Source organism: Carya illinoinensis, chromosome 6, assembly GCF_018687715.1.
Source record: "Carya illinoinensis cultivar Pawnee chromosome 6, C.illinoinensisPawnee_v1, whole genome shotgun sequence".
Lineage (NCBI taxonomy): Eukaryota > Viridiplantae > Streptophyta > Magnoliopsida > Fagales > Juglandaceae > Carya > Carya illinoinensis.
Genome location: NC_056757.1, coordinates 1675195 through 1692498, shown reverse-complemented (window position 1 = coordinate 1692498; position 17304 = coordinate 1675195). Strand labels below are relative to the sequence as shown.

At 34.0% G+C, this 17304-nt stretch overlaps 1 protein-coding gene across 35 annotated transcripts; it reads right to left on the bottom strand.

Annotated features, from left to right (window-relative positions):
• Positions 1-273: 273 nt before the first annotated feature.
• On the bottom strand, positions 274-10839 carry LOC122314404 (cyclic nucleotide-gated ion channel 1-like). 35 transcript variants are annotated; one of them, XM_043129993.1, is made up of 10 exons: positions 10612-10839; positions 8612-8833; positions 8365-8503; positions 6314-6668; positions 6035-6224; positions 5574-5857; positions 4988-5099; positions 2101-2313; positions 1987-2058; positions 274-696 (listed from the first exon to the last, which is right to left on the bottom strand). In XM_043129993.1, the coding sequence occupies exons 5-10, from the start codon at positions 6059-6061 to the stop codon at positions 580-582; spliced, it is 825 nt and encodes a 274-aa protein (XP_042985927.1). In that variant the 5' UTR covers positions 6062-6224; positions 6314-6668; positions 8365-8503; positions 8612-8833; positions 10612-10839; the 3' UTR covers positions 274-579. The 35 variants fall into 35 exon arrangements, 32 of the variants coding, with proteins under 32 accessions (XP_042985927.1, XP_042985928.1, XP_042985895.1 ...); XM_043129994.1 differs by having other exon boundaries at positions 1987-2313; positions 5979-6224; XM_043129961.1 differs by having other exon boundaries at positions 1987-2313.
• Positions 10840-17304: the final 6465 nt, after the last annotated feature.

Genomic DNA, 17304 nt, shown 5'->3' with positions numbered 1-17304 from the left:
AAGTTAACACTTTGCTTATTGATTAGGTGCTTTCTATTTAATATTCTGCATGGGGCCAATTTCCTCATTGAGATTCTACTAAAAAATTATGCCACGAATCCTTGTCAGATCCAGTCATCAAATCGAGCTACTACAAGAATATACCATGTGTATATATATAACTATGTTCCATCTATATGAGCAATTATAATTGGATAATGAGCAAAATATAAAATACAACATCCAATAATTTGGGAGTGGGAATCTACTTTTTCCTTTCTCAAATTGACAATGTGCATCAATATTAGTGCTTTCATTTATTATTAGACCATCATTCATTTTATTTGGTTTCCTACTCTTATAACCATCCAATATTCAAATCAAGCGACTAGCAATTTAATTAACGACTTGAAAAATGAGTGCAGTATTTAATCCTCAACGTAATATGCTTAAACAAATTACATATTGTCTTTCGTTAAATAGTAAGAGTATCTGATAATACTAGATTAATTATTAAGTGATACTGTAATCTAAATTACTTGGGGGGCTATCGACGGCAGCGGCCTTATCTTCAACAACTTAGATATCTCATTATGCTAGTTAGATATCACTGGCCTCCACCAGCTTAGATATCTCATCATGCTCTTTAGATATCTCATCCTTCTTATCCTCATATATATCCTTCATTTCTTTTTGCGCCTCCCATTGCATGTACACCTATCACATCACAATTAAGTCAATCAGTTTCCTCATAAATTACATGTGGTAATTCCAACAAATCCATTATATTCTTTTAATGACTAGCCATGTTTTTAATTAAAAATAACCAAAGATAGAGAATTTATTGCTTGCTAAAATGGTTAAAATTCAAATTTACAAGACTGACATGATATTTTTAAAACATGGGTTAGAGAAAACTTCTTCCAATATAATTTGGAGGAAAATTCTGTTCTTAAGATTAGTACATAATTTTCCTCCAAATTGGATATTTGGAATGAATCCCCCAACCTAACTATATACAAACATGCAAATTAAATCATATAATAATATATCATAGATCAACTATCCTCCTCGCTTAACACGTGCTTTGTCAAACCATTTATCCCAAAGATATATGGGAATTTATTCTTTTAAATAAACCTTCATGACATGCGAGCCATGTAACTCTTTTTATAAGTAGATCACCTAACATAAAATACTCGATTAAATGAGGATGAGAATTCAAATTTATAAGGACCTCTAAACATATATGTTAAACCACCACTTTCTTAAAAAAGTTTGAGCTGATATGGTTAGCACTTAATTAAATATATACACAAACACAGATGATAAGTAGAAATTTTCTTAGTTAGTAATAGCCAAAGATATAGATTTTAGTGCTTAATAAATCTCAATTCTCATCTCATCTTATCTCAATTCAATAATCTCATCTCATCTCATCTCAATTAAAAAATCTCACTATTATTCACAAACCATTTCAATGAGCCAAGTCAACACTTTGCTTATTGACTAGGTGCTTTCTATTTAATATTTTGCACCGGGCCAATTTCCTCATTGAAATTCTACTAAAAAATTATGCCACGAATCATTGTCAGATCCAATCATCAAATCAAGCTACTACAAGAATATACCATGTATATATATATATAACTATGTTCCATCTATATGAGCAATTATAATTGGATAATGAGCAAAATATAAAATACAACATCCAATAATTTGGGAGTGGGAATCTACTTTTTTCTTTCTCAAATTGACAATGTGCATCAATATTAGCGCTTTCATTTATTATTAGACCATCATTCATTTTATTTGGTTTCCTACTCTTATAACCATCCAATATTCAAATCAAGCGACTAGCAATTTAATTAACGACTTGAAAAATGAGTGCAGTATTTAATCCTCAATGTAATATGCTTAAACAAATTATATATTGTCTTTCTTTAAATAGCAAGAGTATATGATAATACTAGATTAATTATTAAGTGATACTGTAATCTAAATTACTTGGGGGGCTACCGGCGGCAGCGGCCTTATCTTCAACAGCTTAGATATCTCATTATGCTCTTTAGATATCACCTCCAACAGCTTAGAAATATCATCATGCTCTTTATATATCACCTCTAACAGCTTAGATATCTCATCATGCTCTTTATATATCACCTTCAACAGCTTAGATATCTCATCATGCTCTTTAGATATCTCATTACGCTCTTTAGATGTCTGCTTAGATATTGCATCATGCTTATGCTTAGATGTCTCCTTCACTTCTTTTGATGGCTTATGCATAGATAGCTCCTCCATTTCTTTTTGTGCCTCCCACTGCATGTACACCTATCAAATCACAATTAAGTCCACCAGTTTCCTCATATATTACATGTGGTAATTCCAAAAAATCCAGTATATTCTTTTAATGACTAGCCATTTTTTAATTAAAACTAACCAAAGATAGAGATTTTATTGCTTGCTAAAATGGTTAAAATTCAAATTTACATGATATTTTTAAAATATGGGTTGGAGAAAACTTCTTCCAATATAGCTTGGAGGAAAATTCTGTTCTTAAGATTAGTACAAGATTTTCCTCCAAATTGGATTGGAATGAATAATCCCCCAACCTAACTATATACAAACATGCAAATTAAATCTTCCCCTCGCTCTCTCTCTCTCTCTAGAGAACAAAGCCGATTGTCCTCCCAAGAGGGAGGTGGGAGCCTCGGCTTCCCCTACCTCCCATCTCTCCGGTTGCTCTTGTCTTTGGTTTAGATCGGTTTAGCTTCTAATAATAAGGCTTGAGGTGGTTGTTTTAACGGTGGTTTCAAGGCTTTTTGGTGTATCTCTCCCATAGTGGTTCTAGTAACCACCTCTGCTCCGGGGTGGTGTTTCTGTGTTGGTGTTTGCTTGGCCTCCGAAGTTGGGTATCGGCATACGCTCTGTTCTCATCTTGAAAAGCAGAGTTTTGGGAGCTCTATTCTCATCTTGAAAAGCAGAGATTTGTTCATGTCTGAGATGGTTGAGATAGGTGGCACGACCGTAGCCTACTACCAGCCATTCTGGAGCATGCTACCAGTCCATCCGAAGTCGCTTGAGTGGACTGTGTTTTCCGGAGTCGTGTGTGAGTGAACTGTGAAGAACTCCAACCGAATCATGCGGCGTTGGACTGTTTTTGGATGATTTCCGAAGCATGCTAAGCATGTACACCGAACTGGGGTAAGACTGGGCAAGAGACAGCGGCATGAGAGCGAGGACCAAGGCGAAACTTTAGTGTTCTTTGTGATGAGGCCTTTCTCCTGCACTGGTGCAGGGGACTAGGCGGGTGAAGATGCAGAGGAAGGAAAGTGAAAATATGGGTGGCGGCGGTAGAAAAAGTTTTGGAAACCCTAACAGGTTGGGCCCCCACAAGCAGACAATCTGGACTTTTGTCTCAGTCTGGGCCATTTGTTTTTACAGCCCAAAGCCAGTTTTATTTGTTTTTTTATATTTGTAATTGTTAGTTTAGTTTAGTTTTTATTAATAAAATAGAAATAGAGTAGTGTCTCACTCCTCTTTTGGAGGAAAGAAGGTGGGTGTTAGTCCTACTCCTCATTTTGGAAGAAGGTAGGTGTTAGTACTCTTCCTTCTTGGGAGAAAAGAGTGTGGAAGTACTCCTCCTCTTTGGAGGAGGATGGAGCGTGGGTGTACCTCTCTTCTTTGGAAGAAAGGTCGTTTAGCTCTGTTTTGACAGAGCGCTTTATCTTTTTGACTACTGTTAGGAGAGAAGGTGTAGAAATTTAGACAATGTCCATCACAAAGAAATTTGTTGACGGGGAAGCTCCTGAGCAGTTTGCGTTAGTTAACTTATAGTCTGGTTCTCCTGTATTGATAAGTCACAGTTGTAACTTCGTTTATGAATAAATGCAATGAAGCATATTTCCATCCAAAAAAAAAAAATGCAAATTAAATTATATAATAATATATCATAGATCAACCATCCTCCTCACTTAACACGTACTTTTGTCAAACCATTTATCCCAAAGATATATGGGAATTTATTCATTTAAATAAACCTTCATGACATGCGAGCCATGTAACTCTTTTTATAAGTAGATCACCTAGCATAAAATACTCGATTAAATGAGGATGAGAATTCAAATTTATAAGGACCTCTAAACATATATGTTAAACCACCACTTTCTTTAAAAAAGTTTGAGCTGATACGGTCAGCACTTAATTAAATATACACACAAACACAAATGATAAGTAGAAATTTTCTTTGTTAATAATTGCCAAAGATATAGATTTTAGTGCTTAATAAATTTTTGAAATTCAAATTGACTATGGCATGATACTTTTGAATGGGTTGGAGAAAATTTCATCCAATTTAGTTCGGAGAAAAAAGTTGTTCTTAATATTAGTACAAGATTTTCCTCCAAATTGGATTGGAAATTAAGAATCCCCCAATCTAATTATATACAAATATATAAATTATATAACAAAAATACTTCTCAATATAGATAAACCATCCTGGCCTAACACGTACTTTATCAATCCACTTGTCCAAAGATACATGGGAATTTAATCATTCAATTTATACCTTTATATGTGAGCAGACTCTTTTAATTATAAGTAGAAGACCTAAAATAGAATATTAAATTAAATAAGTGAGAATTCAAATTAAGGATCTCTAAACATATATGTTTATAAAATATCACCACTTTTTCAAAAATGCTTGAGCCGTCAAGAATTGAATAGATAAAAATAATTAAAGTTAAAAAATATTCAGATGAAAAATTTTATATATTATACTATCATCCTACTTTCATCCCATAAGTAAGAAGTGATACATTTATCACATTTGATTAATTATTTATTGCATGCTTTTTTATCATCTGATAGTGATAAAAGTGTCACATCTTACTTAATAGAATAAAAGTATGATGAGAGTGTGGTGTATAGCATTATTACTCTATTCATATATACACATAATTATAGAAATAATAAGAACTCGAAGATGATGATCAACAGTATCAACCTGCAAATTTCCGATGAAGTATAAAAACAGAAGCAAGCCAAAGATCGATATTAAAACTGTGAAGCAGTTTTCCCAATAATAAGAACTTGTTTCAAGGTTTTGACCAAATGAACTGCAAGAAAATGATAAAAAAACATTAATATATATATATATGCTCAAAATAAATAACAATTTATAACGTCTTTTTACCTTCAAGTTATTATCTTTAATTTGTTGAAATTAATATTGTGGTAGCTGAATTACTACTTGACATGCACGTCGGACATGCATTTAAACTATAACTTTTAATCAAATTTCGCTTTCATTCGATTTTATTCATTGAAATAAGTAAAGAAAAAAAAAAGAGGTATCATGTATATGGCATAATTTTAATGGATGGTTGGATATTAAGAGGTGATGATCATCATGCACATCTTAGTATTTTTGGTAGTAAGATTTAGTTATGTCTCAAAGTGGTACTTTCAATATTTTATGTTTGATTACTTTGTAAAATGGATGTGGAAAGTAATTTAAAGGAACAAAATGCATGTATGATTATGTATCTCAAGAAAAAAATAAATAAATAAAAAGTGTAACATGCACGAACCTCAAATTTCGAAGGCCCCACCAAAAACAGAAAATGGTCTTTCGCGGAAAATCCATGGACTCCAGAATACGAGATTGACGGGCTTCTTGGAATATTCCAAAATCAAAGAGAGTGGTATTTGGATTTTCTAAAGAGCAAAATTTATTTAAAATTGTTGTGTCACTGCTAGAACCATGACCACAGTTAAAAGAAGTCTTGCTACATCCGGCATCAGGCTTACAGCCCATGTGCCAGCACGTGGTCTCTCGTTCGATGGAGAAGAAGTACCAAAAGGCACCCAGTACCTGATGATGATGATGAAAGTTAAATATTTCATCCATCTCTTTATAAATAATAGTACTGATTAGTAGTGTAATTAATTATAAAATATGATAATAAATGATGAAATATCATTATGTAACATACATGACTGGCAACGAGATACAGAAAGAGATTGAATCAAGCTTTCATCACCATAAAACCTTTCGTATTCTTGTTCCTTTCTGCATTCACTTTAGGCCCTGGCTTGATATTCTTGTTGACTATTTTCCACAATCTGTAGATACGAAAAATCCTTGGCAGATATTGCAAAAGAACAACTGCATTTAGGAATTTCCTTCCGTCCCGGAATTCCGAATTTCTCATTTCTGAAAATATAATTGGCACTAGCACCTGTTCATGTTCATAAATATAATTAATGGAGGAGATCGATCCATGGAATAACTTTTTGTTCCGATCCATTTGTAAGTTTGTCATAATACCTGGGGAACTGGAAGAATGCTGAGAATGTTAATTACGTAGTCTGAACACTTCATGTCAGGCCGGTCATGTATTTTTTTTCTTGCAATCAGATACCAAATAGCAATCAAATCAAGGAACGATCGCACACAAATAGCAATGATTTCCAAAGTGGTATCTAACTTAATGCATTTGGTAGACTCGTCGATGAAAGGAAGATAAAAGAACAAAGGGTCCGCTGCTACTGCAACTACGCACACCACTAAAAACGCCACATCCCAATTCCCCGTCAAAAGGCCAATTGCCCTTTTTATTGTTGTCTTTTTTTCTGAACCAGTACCATCATTCTTGGGACCTTGCCTCTCAGTATCCACATCCCTGATCAGCACAACATGATATGTGTATGTGTATTTATATATAAATTTATATATATATATATATATATATATATTTACAGACCCAAAAACATTAACAGAGAGGTAGCAATTATATATGTATACATGCGCATGCATGCACACACACATATAGTCAACATGACAACTGCTATATATTCATTATTATTTTAACTATTATCATTACGGACTCATCCTTGATGTGTTATTAAATCATGAGTAGAAAATTATTTACTATGATCTTTTGTTATTTATCAATCATTTGATGTCACATACAAAAAATAGGAAGATAAAATAACATTTTTAAGGCATTGTATAAATTTTACACTCCACATAGAACGTTTTCTTAATAGATGGAACTAAGCATTCTCATAAATTAACGGATGTTTCAATTACAAGTTCTTAAAAAAATCTAAATATTCAAAGACGGATTGATCTATATTAATTTAATCCATAGAATATGCTAATATTTAAAATGCCGTATTAATGATGCCTTCAGATATTGTAAAGAATCTAGAGAAATATTTTCTTTTGATTTAACATTAATAATCAAATTAATCACGGTAGACATATTAATTTCCGATGAATTTAGAGGAGTCTCTATCGACAGATTAATTGATCCAGGTACTAGAGGTTGGCAAGTGGAACAGCTTCGAGCTCTCTTCAATCCAAGCTTGGTTGCAGATGTTTTAAAAGTAATGATCTATCCAGATAAGATGATTTGGTCACAAGAAAGAAGTGGAAAGTTTAGTGTGACAAGCAGTTACAGATTCTTTAAGGAGAAGCTACAATGGTGCAGATCAAGGGCATTTTCAAATGAAAGGCAACAACAATCTTTATGGAAGGCATTATGGAAAATGAAAGTCCCTAATAAAATAAAGGTCTTTACTTGGAGGGCATGCAAGGAGGTACCATCTGAACCAAATCTACATAAGAAACATGTTAATATCGAGGGGCCCTGCTGTTTTTGCAAGCAACAAATTGAAGACACAGCTCATACTTTATTTTACAGTCAAGATATACATTCCAGCTGGTTTTCTTACATCCCTATGATAAAACGTATAGGAAAAAATTTGTCTGAAATGCAGATAGCATTGGTAGTGTTAGACAAGGGACAGGAGGGAGAACTAGCCTCTTTATTTGCTATTGCCTGGGGTTTTTAGTGGAGAAGAAACCAAATGGTTCATGAGCAGAAGACTATTGCAGTTCAACAGATCATTGACTATGCTCTTTCTGTTATAAGGGCATTTACTGATCTGAGACAATTGCTTAAGCCACAGGCTCGAGTTTATTATGACTGGAAGCCCCCAACAACTGGTTGGTTGAAACTAAATGTGGATGGTGCTGTTTCTGATGAGGTTCATAAAGCAGGTGTGGGTTTGGTGCTCAGAGATGGGACTGGTAATGTTCTGTTGGCAGTTAGCTAAGTTGAGTTTGAAGTGAACAATGCTGAAGCCATTGAACTGGTGGCTATATTTCGAGCTTTACAGCTGTGTGTGAGTATGGGTATCCAAAGATTGATGGTGGAATCAGACTGTTTGATGGCTGTACAAGTGCTCAAAAATGAACTTGAATATGATGTATTGTTGGTTCCATTATTAAGTGAAATCAGAAAGCTACAAGGACTGTTTGTAGAATGCAAATTTCAACATGTATATAGAGAAGGCAAATGGGCTGCTTACATTCTTGCCCGATTTGCTTGGAATGTTGAGAAGGGTTGCTCACATTCTTGGTCGATTTGCTTGGAATGTTGAGAGTATCTCCATGTAGTGTGATTGTTGTCCAGACTTTATTTCTCAAGCCATTTGGTTTGATAACTGTCTGTAACTTTCTTTTATTAATGAAATTTCACCATGTTTCCTATAAAATAATAATAATAATAATAATAATAATAATCACGGTAGAACTATACAAAAACCAACACTCTACCTGGAAAATTATTTCAAGTAACACTGCCAGATTTTAATTTATTTGCTTCTAAAATCATTGACAGTACGTACTTGCGAAAACTGAAGCATCTCATTACCACTTAAATTCCTCATCTTGGTTATAATAACACACGGCTTTCCCAATGAAGAATTGAGCCCTGAAAAGTTGATCAACCCAAGGAATAACTTCTTCATGCACCACGAAAACTCGCAATACCAAAACCTGCAGAGAGGTACAAGTTGAAATTAGAATATTTGCATTTCATCGCACATCCTCCCCAAATTTCGCCCTATAATAATTGATAATTTTAAGGCACCATGGTCGCAAAATTTCTTGTGCACCTTAATTTACAAGAAGTAATCAATAAAAGGTCGAAGGATGATAGGAACAAAGTTAGTGGTAGTGATGGCCCGTGCAGTGGACTACCAAACAACAATATTTTAAATTTTGTTTTGGTGATCATTCTGGTTTAATTAAATTGGAACATAATATTTTGGTACCGTACATTTCAATATGGCAGTTCAGGATTAGCTATATATATACACGGAGGAATTAAGATTTATAAAATGAATATATGTTGAAAACATTTAAAACATGAAGAAATATTAGAGTCCATATAATATTAAAGAGTCATAAACTTGAGTTGAAACACAAGGAAAACAAAGAAAAAAATTAAGAATAATGCTACTTGGTCATCTGAAACTTATCGCTCAGATGATCACCCTCTCCACGTGATACTGTCATGCCACGTAGTTTATTAAAAAGTAAAATAATACAACAAAAATACAAACACAAAAGAGTTAGAATATATATTTCTATATAATTCCTCTTTTTGTATTCTTTAACACCCTTTTGTTTTAATAAATAAATATATATATAAGAAACCAAGTGACACTATGTGGTTGTGCTACATCAAGAGAGTCATCTGAGCAGTAGGATTCAAATGGCCCAGTACTGGTAGTAATAGTACTCAAAAAATTAAGAGATGAAAAATTGTTAAAAATAATGAGATTTAAAAGAATTAGGGGACATATTCAAAGGTACAAAAAAAATTTAATTAATAACTCTCTTTTAGATTTTAAAATCACATGAATGCCATGTAGATTTGCAACTTATAAAAATGTCATCCAAACTTAATAAAATTATAAAATTTCAATTAAAACAGTCTAGAATGGAATGTAAACAAGAATTGGCTGAAACGGGCTTGAATTTGGAACAAAATGCAATATGGATGTATAGTGTACAAGGTACTCGACCAAAACAAGAAACTCTGACGGTTGTTCCTTGCAAAATGGAACGGAATTCTAAACTTTGTCAAAGAGTCCAAATTTGCATATATTTCCACTAAGATGAATGCTTTGGTCACGAAAGAATTTTATAAAAGTAAAATTACATACAAATATATTTTGATGTAAAAAGTTAGATTGTCATTTTAGTTTTATTATAAATTAGAATTAATGTATCATATCAATACGCGAGTTCACTAGCTAATATATTTGTAGCGGCAGTACTTTTCTTCCACTAGTACTATCCATACCAAAAATATTATAAAAAAGCAATACACCGCTACTCTGATGTCCAGATCGACCAATTAGTACTACTATAAATCTATTGACTTGACGATTATCCACAATAATTAGACATAATGATCGAGGAATATGGTACTTGAAGCAGCGAACTTTTCAACTCAACTTTTGGAAACAAGAATTAGCAAAAAAAATTCGAATCCTTCGTTACGGAAGTTTAACACATTAAACTTTAATCCGTTTCTAACGAAATTCAATAGAATTCCTCCTAATATACAGAAAAACTAAACACAAAGCGAACGAAAGTGGAAGAGAGACGCAAAAACCAAACTGGAACCAAAAGACAAAAAAAATAGAATCGAATTATAATGACAAAGTTGAAGGACAATCACTTGCATGGGGAGGTTCTGGATTGGCAAAACAAATCGATCATGAAACCGTAATAATAAAACAAGATCGACAAAAGAAACCCACCGGACAAGGAGAGTACGCTAAGAGTAATTAGACAATCAGGATGTACAGTACATGATGGAGAATTCCGTGGGGGGCCAGTTCAAGCTAGAAGGAAGATTTTTCTACTTCTTCGAAAAGAGAGAGGAGGTTCGAAGAAATTGGTGAGGTAGAGACGGGGGCGCCGGCCCAGGCGACGGGGCTTATATATCCTTTATAGCCGAAAATTGATATTTATAATCTTCGAACATGCAAGACATGACACATTTGTTATTTTAAAATAAGTAGATATATATATATATATATATATCTGGAATCTAGATGCAGAAAAAATCATAAGAATTTGTTGTAGTGTGTTGAGTACTTGTATTTGTGGTATGGATTTTCAATCAGATCGATATGTATAGCACATTAAATAAAATATTTATATGATACAACAATTTATATAGATATAACATTTTCAAGTAACTCCTGTAATAGATCAACTTATGACGTAAAATCCAATTTATTGCCATACTATCTATATTTTTTTTATAATAATGCTTATTTTTCTATTTATTCAAAAATACAAATGAGGTTTGCGATTAATACTTGGTTTTAGGATTGGAGAATTGCTGGTTTGACACCTAGTAATATCTTTATTATGACATTCTCACCCAACAAATGAAGATATATAAATAAAATTAGAATATTATCCTCTCGGCCTGCACAAGAATCTTACCCATTAATTGTTTTTTTTCTACCTTTGAAAGGGACAGAAATGGGGTTCCCCACACAGGTACCTATTCACTGCCAACATACGTGCTACCATGATCATGTGACGAAAGCTGGAGATCATCACTAAAAGAATACTTGAATCTTATTAAAGTTAAGTTCGAACTAACTATATTTTGTTAGAATACAACTTTGGTAAGAAAATCTTTATTTGTTTTCATTATTTCACTTGGCTTAATTTTTCTTATAAGCAGACATTCTTACTATTCATAATATTCATTCAATTATAAAAAAATAAAAAGTATCTAAAGATAAAATAATAAATAATAATAAAGTATTCTCAGAATACTTTAAAGTGTACATGTTCACAGATTGAAAAATGAAGCTGGCTGGACATATATATATTAGGTAGACTGGCTTGGAATGTGGTAAATACTGAAATATATTTCCAAGCTATTTGGCTTGATAAGAACATTAATTTGTAATGCTTTTATTTTTAATTGATGACATTGATGTTTTGATATATATATATATATATATATATATATATATAATGTATTAGTATTAATAATTTAGGGCATAAAGTGTAAAACTTGTAGTAGTACTGTTTAAAATATTTAAAATATACAAAAAAACAAGTATTTCCAACGTGGAAAAAGAGAGCTAAAAAACACCAAAATACGGAAAAGGAGAGACATGCAGATGATCTGACAAAAGATATCTTGTACAAAGATAAAGGTAACAAAATCAAAAATAAAGGTCACATTTATGTTATGACTGACCACGTGAAAGATTCCGCAACAATAATTTAAGATCAAGTACTCAATCATATGAAATGACTCCAAAAAAAGTGTTTCTTTTATCGACAATAATTTAAGCGAAAGATTCCCGCAACAATAATTTAAGACCAACTCAATCATATGGAATGACTCCAAATTCTTTTCTTTTCTAAGATCATTTAGTCTAGCAGTAACTAGTAAACTTTAAAAAGAATAGGCAAGGGGTTTTCTGTTCTTAGTCATGTTAACGTACGTGGTTATTCCGCCAGTACTGCCTTCGACGATATTTCTAGCTACAACTTGTTTGTTCTGAAATTAGACACTTTTGACAATTCAGTAACTTGTGTTTCTGATAGACTGATATACTATACATTCGACCTAGAGAATTGGTACATTAATTGACAACTTTTATACTTATAAACAACTTTTATGGACTTAAAGATTAATTAGGTGCGTAGACTTTTAAGTCTTCATATATGATAATTTATATCAGTACTGACGTCGTTCGAATTCTCTCTCTTGAATTAATTCTACAAATAAAGACAAGAATGGTGGTGTCTCATGCCTGGACCATGCATGCACATGATACTGCATGCATGTTGCCCCTTTAAATGTTTTCCATTTAACTCGATCCCCTCATTGGCAAAGTTCTCGCTGTAATAAGTTTTACAGAACAGCTTCTAATGGCTTTTTCATCTTATTCTTTAAAATATATTATTAAAACTTATTTTTTTTATTTTATATACTGACTTTTACAATATATCATATATCAACTTATTTATTTTTTCTTTATATCATTTAAATATTATACTTTATAATATTTTTTTATTCATTTCCAATATTTTATCTAACTATCAATTATATCCCGGCCCCATCTCTTTTAATATTTACAATATCCCCCCTCTTCCTTCAGACTTCTCTCTCTCCAAAAACTAGAAATCACATGAAGAATCTGAAACTCTAGAAATCGTGACTTTACCTTCCTCCAATCCACCAAAATCACCTTCAAATCCGTACCCAACCCCACCATTGTCCTCTCCTCAAATCCATGGCACTATTCTTGTCGTACCCATCACCCACCTTGTTTCCAACCAAATCAAAACCCACCCTCATCTCACACTCCAAAACGCACCAATACAATCCTACCAAATTAAACAAGTTTCACCACGAACTCACTTCTAGCAATCCCTTAGCTCTACAAACACTTCATTTTGGACCTCATAAGATGATCTTTGGATGAGTTCATGGAAGATTATTCAGAGGGCCAGAACCAACTCAGACAAGGAAGATCAACTAAAAGTAAACTATGGTTGCTGGAATCGGCGAGAACAGGGAGGGAATATGATGCCAAACACACAACGGTGCTTTTGTGAAATAAGATTAATTTTAAAATGTTTAGATTCATGAACAGTGTCACGCTGCATGTAGTGGTAACACTGTAGCAAACTGAAAAATAAAGATGAAGTAAAGAATCGGTTAGATGTGCATTTTAAGCTAAATTCTTCAAATTTTACAGATATATGGATTTTACATAATCCAATGGGAGTGCTCATACGGTTGGGCCATTTTTCCTCAAATAACAGCCTTCCACTTACATGCTACCACCTCAGAAAGTACATCAAACTCAACTTACACTCGTTCACATGGAAAAAAAAAAGGGCAAAGAAAAGAGATAGGAAACCAATTTGTGCTTCAAAATAGGAACTGAGCTATGCTTCCAGTTTCACCATCAAGCAGAGTTCCACCACCAGTCCGACAACAAGTATCCGTTGCCCACCTTAGAAATTGCCCACCACCTCAGTCGTTCACTCACTGATTTCGCCCCACTAATCCGTCACCCACTACGCCCACATGAATAATTGCCCATAAATTTTGGGGTGAAAGTACCCAGTTTCCAAGAACAAAACATGCACAAATCGGTTTTGATGAGATTGGGCTATGGTTTCCTCTTATGCATTTGTGTCTCCTGGAGAGAGTGACTGCTTTGGGTTTTTGTGTGGTGTGAAGGGTAGATTCCGGTGATTGAGGAACTTTGAGAGAGAAAAAAAGAGGAGGGACTAGGCAAAAATGTTACAAGTTCAGAAATTTTACTCAACTTATTTGTTTTGTAATTGAAAAGGGAGAAGAATGACAATAAAAGAAGAGGAGAACAAACGAGACTACAACTGAAGTGATCCTAATAGCCAAAGAGATAAAGATCTAAACAAGACCACAAAAACCGAGTCTAAATGGACCATTTTTTCTATTCAAAGGAGGAGAGTGATGAGAAATAAAGGGACCATTCTTATTTATGCAACAAATCATTTAATTTTTTTTGCAAAAAAACCATTGCCGCCAGTAGTTGTAGAACGTAGTCACATGCACCTATGAATTCTCTATATCCCTCATGACAGGAGCTTTGCGGATCAAGTCCAACCCCAAACCCATTTTTCTAGCAAAATCAATCTCATTGGCATAGACTTCACCAAAAAGATCCAAGTAGACCTTGTAGAACCCACAACTGGAGTTGGAGTAGTCAGAAAAGGCAATGCTGGAGAAGAAGGAGAAGGGGTCGAGGACGGTTGCATTGGTGGTCAAATTGGGATTGGAGAAGAGAATCTTGGAGCATTGGGAATCATACCAAGCACACTCTTTGGGGTTGGAGAGGACCTCGTAGGCAAGGGCCAGCTCTTGGAACCTAGCGGTGGCTTCAGTGCAGAAGGGAAAGGGCAAATCGCGAGAGGACTAAGAAAACGAGGGGTGCAAAAGGGCAAATAGCATTCCAATCTGACGTAGTGAATTCACAAGATTGTTGTGATAGAAAGTCTAGGTGCCATTACATCATTGGTGGGTTGCTATTTGGGTAACATAAGCCCGACCAGTTTCAAGGATTTCTCTAATTTTTATAACTATTATAAGGACATTAGCGTCATAATCAATAGTGATCAATTTGCATTGCAAATATAAGTATTCAACCGACTAAGAGCATTGTTAATGGATTATGCATATGTAAAAGATAATTTAATGAATATAAGATAAATTTAGATTTTGACTATTCCATTTACAAAAATCTCTACATTAGAATAACTATTTTTTATTATATAACAATAAAATAATATAAGATGAATTTGCCTTCAACTATTCACATCAAATCTCTGTTAAGATCACTCCAGAATCAGATTATGATTAGAAGCTTATCTTCAGTTTTTGTTTTGATTTGTTATCTTTATCTTAACAAATTGTAGATTGTATTTATCTTACTCATATAGCTTATCGTGTAAATAGATAACTCTTGTAACAAACATTTTCTGTGAACTTCTTTATATAGAGATCAATACAATCAGAGTAATTATTCTGACCATTCATCAAATCTGTTTTATAGTATTTTTACATGGCATCAGAGCCCCTAGGTTCACACCACCCATCCATGGCCGAATCATCAATTGCTTCCAAAAACTCCTTTTCAGTTCCAAATATTGCTCATCTTGTTTTCACCAAACATGATGACAATAACTATCTTATATGGGTCTATCAGTTTCTTCCCATCTCGTGCACCAATGGTTTCTTGAGCATTGTAGATGGCTCAGAACCTTGTCCCAAAAAATAAATACCATCAACCTCAAATAAAAAGGATCCAACTGTTAACCCTGCATACATAACCTGGGAGCAAAATGATCAATATATACTAAGCTGGATTATCTCCACACTTTCTAAGAAAGTTATATCTACTATCTATGGTCTCAACACCTCACATCAGGTGTGGATTGCACTTGCCAACAGGTTTGCCTGACCCTCAAGGTCTCGAATTAATCATCTACGTCGCCAGCTGCAAAACCTACGACAAGGTAACAAGAGCTGCTCTGATTTTCTTCATGCAGCTAAGACACTTGCTGATCAACTGGCTCTAGTTGGAAAGCCAGTAGGAGATTATGATCTCATCTCCTTCCTATATTGTGGGAGGCCTTAACCCACAATATACTCCTCTTATCACTACTATCTCATTTTCCACACGAGATAGACCTTTATCTACTGAGGAATTTCAATCAGAATTGCTCAGTTATGAACAACTCTTGGAACACCAAGCTGTAGACTCAGACAACAGCAACTTAGTTGCCTTTTATACTCAAAGGCCCTCAACTCAGAAGAAGAAATCTTATGGAAATCAAGGCACTTCCTTTAGGAACTCTAGTGCACAAAAGGCAATCAAAAGGAATTATCATACTGGGGGTCATTCAAATCAGGGTAAAAGCACTCCCACTTATACAAATCAGAAATCATCTAATCGATCCCCTTGTCAAATCTGTGGCAGGAATGGTCACCAAGCTTTAGATTGTTTTCATTGAATGGATTATGCCTTTCAAGGCAGACATCCATCTAAGGAATTAGCTACAATGGTTGCCCAAACCAATGCAATTCAAGAGAAGGAAGAATGGTTGGCTGATAGTGGAGCTAATAGTCATATCTCAGCTTCATTGGAGAATCTTACCATGCAGTAGCCTTACAAAAGAAATGATTTGCTATTGGAAATGGTAGTGGACTCACATAACTCATACAGACACCTTTTCTTTTAAAACCAGAAACTCCTTGCTTCATCTTAAAACTATTCTTCATTACCAAAATGCTTCAACCAACCTACTTTCTATATAAAAATTCTGTCAAGATAATGACTATTGGTTTAAACTAACAGATACTTATTTTCTTGTCAAGCACAATGTAACAGGGAAAATCCTACTGCAGGGACCCAGTGAGAATGGTCTTTATCCAGTGAAGTTGAAGCAATAAGTCTTCATGAATAAAGAGAGAAGCCCTGTAGCCTTTGTTGGAGCTTGAACTACCTCAGCAATTTGGCATAAAAGACTAGGCCATCCTCATGATCAACTTTTCCAGAGAATAACCACATCAGATCATTTACCTGTGTCCCGAACCAATAAAGAATCCACCTTATGTAATTCTTGCCAAATGAGCAAAAATAGGCATCTGCCCTTTCCAATGTCAACTCATGTAACCAACTCACCTTTAGAGTTAGTTCATAGTGATATTTGAATCTCACCGATCATGTCAATAAGTGGATTCAAGTATTATGTTGTGTTTGTGGATAACTACCCTAAATATACATGGTTGTTTCCTTTGAAATTGAAATCAGACCTCTTTATTTGTTTTGCTAAGTTTAAATGTCTCATTGAGAACCAACTTTCCATTAAGATTCGCCAACTTCAAACTGATGGAGGAGGGGAATACTTATCTC